The sequence below is a fragment of the Monodon monoceros genome, unplaced genomic scaffold (genome assembly GCF_005190385.1).
Source record: "Monodon monoceros isolate NGI ecotype Baffin Bay Population unplaced genomic scaffold, NGI_Narwhal_1 Super_Scaffold_3, whole genome shotgun sequence".
Lineage (NCBI taxonomy): Eukaryota > Metazoa > Chordata > Mammalia > Artiodactyla > Monodontidae > Monodon > Monodon monoceros.
In genome coordinates, this window is record NW_021703780.1 from 87,641 (window position 1) to 93,372 (window position 5,732).

At 49.3% G+C, this 5,732-nt stretch overlaps 1 protein-coding gene and 1 non-coding gene across 2 annotated transcripts in view; both read left to right on the forward strand.

Annotated features, from left to right (window-relative positions):
* The first annotated feature begins 238 nt into the window (after positions 1-238).
* Positions 239-5,732, forward strand: part of DKC1 (dyskerin pseudouridine synthase 1) — an 11,277-nt gene continuing 5,783 nt past the window's right edge. The window contains exons 1-9 of the mRNA XM_029244040.1: positions 239-418; positions 1,076-1,143; positions 1,591-1,677; positions 2,878-2,969; positions 3,173-3,357; positions 3,957-4,021; positions 4,306-4,432; positions 4,661-4,791; positions 5,206-5,349. Of these exons, the coding sequence (XP_029099873.1) occupies positions 403-418; positions 1,076-1,143; positions 1,591-1,677; positions 2,878-2,969; positions 3,173-3,357; positions 3,957-4,021; positions 4,306-4,432; positions 4,661-4,791; positions 5,206-5,349 (915 nt within the window). The 5' untranslated portion in view covers positions 239-402. The remainder of the gene's footprint in view (positions 419-1,075; positions 1,144-1,590; positions 1,678-2,877; positions 2,970-3,172; positions 3,358-3,956; positions 4,022-4,305; positions 4,433-4,660; positions 4,792-5,205; positions 5,350-5,732) is intronic.
* LOC114908188 lies at positions 4,891-5,026 on the forward strand. Its single transcript, XR_003796883.1, has one exon. It is a non-coding gene; the product is annotated as a small nucleolar RNA SNORA36 family (small nucleolar RNA).

Consider the following 5,732-nt stretch of genomic DNA (forward strand, 5'->3'; position numbering starts at 1 on the left):
AGCAAGGAGCGCTCAGGCGGGTGCCCGTGTGCTCCCGTCCGGGTAAAACCTCAACGAAGGAGAGCGAACCGCTGCCGGGCCGTGCCCACAGACTACGAGCCGCCCCGGCGAGCTGCGCAGGCGCTCCTAGACCTGGCAGCCGAAGGCGGGGAGAGGCCCAAGGCGCACGCGCGGACGCGCCAGCGTCCCGGCCGCGTCCACCAATGAGAGTGTGCAGCCGTCCCGCGCGCGCTTGGGGCTCTGCCCCGCGAGCCCGGCCCCGCCTCGCCCCGCCCCGCTGCACGACACGCACGGGGCGGCGCACAGGTGGGCGGGCCCTAGTGGCGCGGCCTGACGGCGGCGGGAGTCTGCTGTAGCTTCCTCGGCGCTAGCCCACGCGGCTCGCACGCTCAGCGGGGCAACATGGCGGACGCGGAAGGTACGGGTGGTTCGCTCGCGGGTGGCCGGGCGGGTTGCCGCGGGCCGGGGCCAGATCCTTCGGCTAGGGGAGCCGGGGGTGGGGGGACAACTTCGAGGCCCGAGCTTTCCGCTAGCTCCAGCTGCCGGGCCTCCTGCCGACCTTGTCGCTTGGCCTTGGCTCCACGGGTGAGGGCGAGAGAGCGAGAGGCCCCCGCGGTGACGTGACGCCACCAGCCCGGGCCTCCCGCCGACGGTACAGTCCCCTTAGGGCCCGGGCCGCCGCCGCCAGCTCGGCCGCCGCGGTCAGCGCCACGCGATGATGGGAAGCAAAGGGGCCGAGGGGCTCGGGCGTGCGCGGAGCGCTAAGTCGAAAAAAAGTTCTAGGGGCCACCAGCCCTCGGGGACCGTTGGGCGGTCGCTTACGGAACTTACGGGCCCGCGGCCAGAGCGCCGTGGGCGTTTCAGCCCAGCGCGGCCACGTGGTGAGCCGGGATGGAGGGCGACACGTGCGGCTGCTCTCTGGAGCCCGCCGTGCAGCCCGCGCACTCGGCCTGACACCGGCGGCTTCCCCTGTGATCCTAGACAAGCATCCGTTTTCTACCTACCCTTGTTTTAAACTTCATTGTCTTTATTTTCGGGGAAAACTCCTAATTCTTGTGTGTGTGTGTTTTTTAAGTACTTATTTTACCGAAGAAGCATAAGAAGAAAAAGGAGCGGAAATCCTTACCAGAAGAAGATGTAGCAGTGAGTACGAATATGTTGTACTTTGCTTTGACTGAAAAGAAAGGTTTCTTAGCTGACAGATTACAGAAAAGAACTGTTTTTAAAGGCTTTGGAGGAATGGGCTGTAATTGAGTGGTCGTTGTGTAGAAAGTACACAACGCCTGCCAACCTGGGTCTTTGCTGTCAGGCACACCCTGCTAAATGTTGCTGGCCACACCAAGTGCTCTCCCTGAAATTCTCTTATCAGACCCACTACCCCTCTTTCTCTTAAAATTGCTGTGCCCGTCTTGGTGGCACTTCACTTACGCTTCTCAGTTCTTTGTTCATTTCTTTTTCCTTTGGAGGTCCCAGGGAAAAGGCATAGACTACCTTGTTTTTTATTTCAAAGGTATAGACTTCTGTGGTAGTAGTGGAACTGTTCAAAGTCAGGTGGGAAGTCTAACAGGCTGTGTTTCTGTCCTCTGGAAGGAAATACAACACGCTGAAGAATTTCTCATCAAACCTGAATCCAAAGTGGCTCAGTTGGACACATCTCAGTGGCCCCTGTTGCTAAAGGTATGTGTTTCGCATCAGGTCAACGCTTGGCTTTTACATTGTTTTTGAGTATTAAACAGTTGATTGAGAGTGCATCCTGGACTTAGGAAATGCTAGATGAGGCCGTCTAAAACACTTCCTCAAGGTGTCTGAGATGAAGGACCCAGGGTTTGTTCGGGTTTTTTCCCCCTGCATTTCCAATGTACCCAACACTTGTAGAATACAGGTAAATTTTACAACAGTGTCACACTGCTATCACATTTTATAAACAATTCTCAATTTCTGTACTTAGCCTCACCTTACAGACCTGTCCTAGTTTGTGGAGTAGAACATGCTTGAGAGCATACGACCAGCGCCTGGCATGTTAACTTGCTCCCTAGAAGTTACTGGCTATCGTGTTGGGTTTTAACTAGGGTACTTCGGTGATGAGTTAAATTACAAGTTTCACAAATGACATAATGGGCGCCAGCTACGAGATTAGGAGGTAAATTTATTGAAAGACTCCTTGACAGACTGTTTGAATAAATCACTAAATATGAGGAAAAAGAGAGATTTGCATATAGAATTCAATACAGTTGAGTTTCTGCTTGGCCAGATGTGTCTGCCATTTAGACAGCATCTGGTTCTCTATTTTTACCTGCTGGTAAACCAGGTTGGCAATGTCCCTACTGTCATGGAACTTAAAATCTAAGGGTGGGAGATACAGTTAAAAAAATCATTGCTGCTTGTGGAAAGTACCAAGATGAAGCTAAGGGGCTTCCATTGACGGGAGCCCTTTCAGGCTGGTGGTGGAGCCCTGGAAAGGAGAGTGAGAAGGGGCAGACGTGAGGAAAGTGGGGTAGGAGTGCCTGGGGCAGGTGCAGGCCAGTCAGGTGTGCGGAGCCGTGTTGCCAGTCCCCCTCCATTTGGTCCCGGAGAAAATCAAAGCTAGTCCATATTTTACTCATAAGCCTGCACAGTGAAGCCCAGTTTGTTCTGTAGTACCCCAAGAGGTCTTTCTGGAGGAGGGATCAAATTTGTTGTATTCTTACTCATATAGGTAATTTTTCCAGCATGTGGGGAGGCTTAGCAGTCTGTCACAGCACATAATGGAAATATAGAAGTAAGATCTAAAACAAGCACCTGAAGCGTCACCATATCAGGGTTCATGGTGGTCCTGACCCTTGTTTCCCACATGTTAATGATTTATTGTTTGTTTTGTGTTGTATCATTGCTTTCTAGAATTTTGATAAGCTAAATGTAAGGACAACACATTATACACCTCTTCCTTGTGGTTCAAATCCTCTGAAGAGGGAGATTGGGGACTATATCAGGTAAGTGTGTTGGAAACAGCACTGTCCAAACTTCCGTTCTTTTCAAAATGACCCTTTCACATCAGTTATTCACGGAGGTAGCGATGGCATTGCCCTAAATATGATATCCTGTACCCACGGTAAACTCTTCTTTTTTACTCTTCAGATTTACTTTTCATTAGCGGACCAGAGCCGATGACACAGTAATTTCTTTCCCATTCTAGGACAGGTTTCATTAATCTTGACAAGCCTTCCAACCCCTCTTCCCACGAGGTGGTAGCCTGGATTCGGCGAATACTCCGGGTAGAGAAGACAGGACACAGTGGTACCCTGGATCCCAAGGTGACTGGTTGTTTAATAGTGTGCATTGAACGAGCCACTCGCTTGGTGAAATCCCAGCAGAGCGCAGGTATGTGGGAGAGGGAGGGAAGACGGGGCTACTTTGAGATTGGAAGGCTTTCTGTGTTTCCTTTCCTTTCTACATTTTGGCTCTCAGAAATGATTTCTTCATTAGTAAAATCATAAAACAAAAACAGAAAACAGAAGCAAGGGATATTCTTGGTGTGTATGTGTCTTCTGTCCTCAGCCAGACCCTGGTGGCGCTGCCTTGTTTGGAGTTCTAGGTGCTTTTTATGCACACGTTGAGCCCAGCTCCAGGCCTGTCACTCCACACTCCTCTAACCGCCCTGCTGCTTCTGCCTAGAGTGCCTCTCCTTCATTGGCATTGGGGAGAATTCTACTTGACCTTCTAAGGTGGTCTCCAGTCAGGCTCTCCACGGGTGCTCCGGCTGTCCCTGTCAGCATGTTGAAAGTTGAGCTCTCGATGAGATAGCGTCTTCATTCCTTTCCCACATCTGCACCATGAAATCTGTCTTAATGCAAATTTTACAGAAACAGGAGTTCAAATTGCCTGCTTTTTCTGGCTGTACAAAATGGGAGTGATATAAGCATATAGAAAATACAGAAAACTCAGTGGCCACACCTGACTACTCTTTTGTCATTTTACAGGCAAAGAGTATGTGGGAATTGTCCGGCTGCACAATGCTATCGAAGGGGGGACTCAGCTTTCTAGGGTAAGTCTGTAATTGTAGGGAAGGCACCTGTTAGCAACTGGGGACTTTGAGGCCCTTGCCCTTGTCAGTGGGCTGCCGTGGCCAACCTGCTCATGTCCTTTCTGAGGAGAGGCTTCTGCTCAGCACTGAGCCATCCCTATGTAGTTGAAGAAAGAGTCAAAAATTGAAAGGCCCTTTTAGATCCTAAATGATTGAAAGAGACCTTTTGTGTTTCAAGTGTGCCCTTAAACTCCCCAAATCTGCCCTTTGATCTTATTTGAGTTTTGGTTTGTGCTTATTCTCAGGCCCTAGAGACCTTGACAGGTGCCTTGTTCCAGCGACCCCCGCTCATCGCTGCAGTAAAGAGGCAGCTCCGAGTGCGGACCATCTACGAGAGCAAGATGATCGAGTATGATCCTGAAAGGAGATTAGGTGGGTCCTTAGGCCTGTGAGGCACTGAGCCGACGTAGAGCACACGTGCATAGGAATGAATTCTTGAGAATTAGTCTCTTAAAAGTAGATGCCTTTAGTATGTGGTGTAGTCGTGGCCTGTGTCCGTTGTCTCTAGTTTTGCTGGTGCAGATAGAGAATAACTCTGGGTTTCTCAACCAGTGATGTGTTTACTTGGGAAAATATGTACTACTTTTGTATGTGTCTTAGGAATCTTCTGGGTGAGTTGTGAGGCCGGCACTTACATTCGGACGCTGTGTGTACACCTTGGTTTGTTATTGGGAGTTGGTGGTCAGATGCAGGAACTCCGGCGGGTTCGTTCCGGAGTCATGAGTGAAAAGGTACGTCATCGCGGGGCTAAGAGTTTTAGAGCCGGCTGGTACTTGGGTCCTCCAGCCCTTGGTGGAACTCTACCTGCTTCACATCCAAGAAAAGGCAGTTTCCAAAGTGTTGAGTTCAGTTCAGGGCAGCTTCCCTGTTCTGTTAATTAAACTTTGGGACATTGAAACACAGGCTGGCGGGGGGATGACTGGATGGATAGCATTACTCTGTTCATTTACCTCCTAGCCTACAGATATGCCTGCTTAGGTTTAATAGACCAACAGGTAAAGAGTTGACTCCGAAGAGACCGAAGACTAATGAGCTTGGACTAGCAGACGGGACTAAATTCGTTCCATGTTTGGAAGTGTGAGGTCCATTTGCCTGTTGGGGATACAATGGCACTCGAGTAATTTTCATATGTGGCTACTTTCCAGGACCACATGGTGACGATGCACGATGTGCTGGATGCCCAGTGGCTGTATGACAACCACAAAGATGAGAGTTACCTGCGGCGAGTTGTTTACCCTTTGGAAAAGCTCTTGACATCTCATAAACGGCTGGTCATGAAAGACAGTGCGGTAAGTTCTGTTTGGACCAAATGTGACCTCGAGAGATGAGATATGGTCTGTGTCCTGAACACTTCATTCTATTTAAAGAGATGAAATTGGGCTTTGTGAACTTGTAGCTATTATTTTCCCTTGGTTTGTTTTCTGGTTTCGTAGATTGGACACTGGATTCATTTATTTGTTTTTTTGTTCTTGGAAGCATTTATGATTAACTTTGTATTAAATCAAAAACAAATATAAATTAAAGTAGAAGTTTAATGCTAGGAGTAATTTCATTTCGAAATAAGGCAAATACTTTAAAAGTAAGTAACTTGGTTCAAGAAATAGACTATCAGTGGCACATAAACTTTGCCCTCTTGTAAACTGGTAGTTCTGCATGTGCCTAAGACACCTTG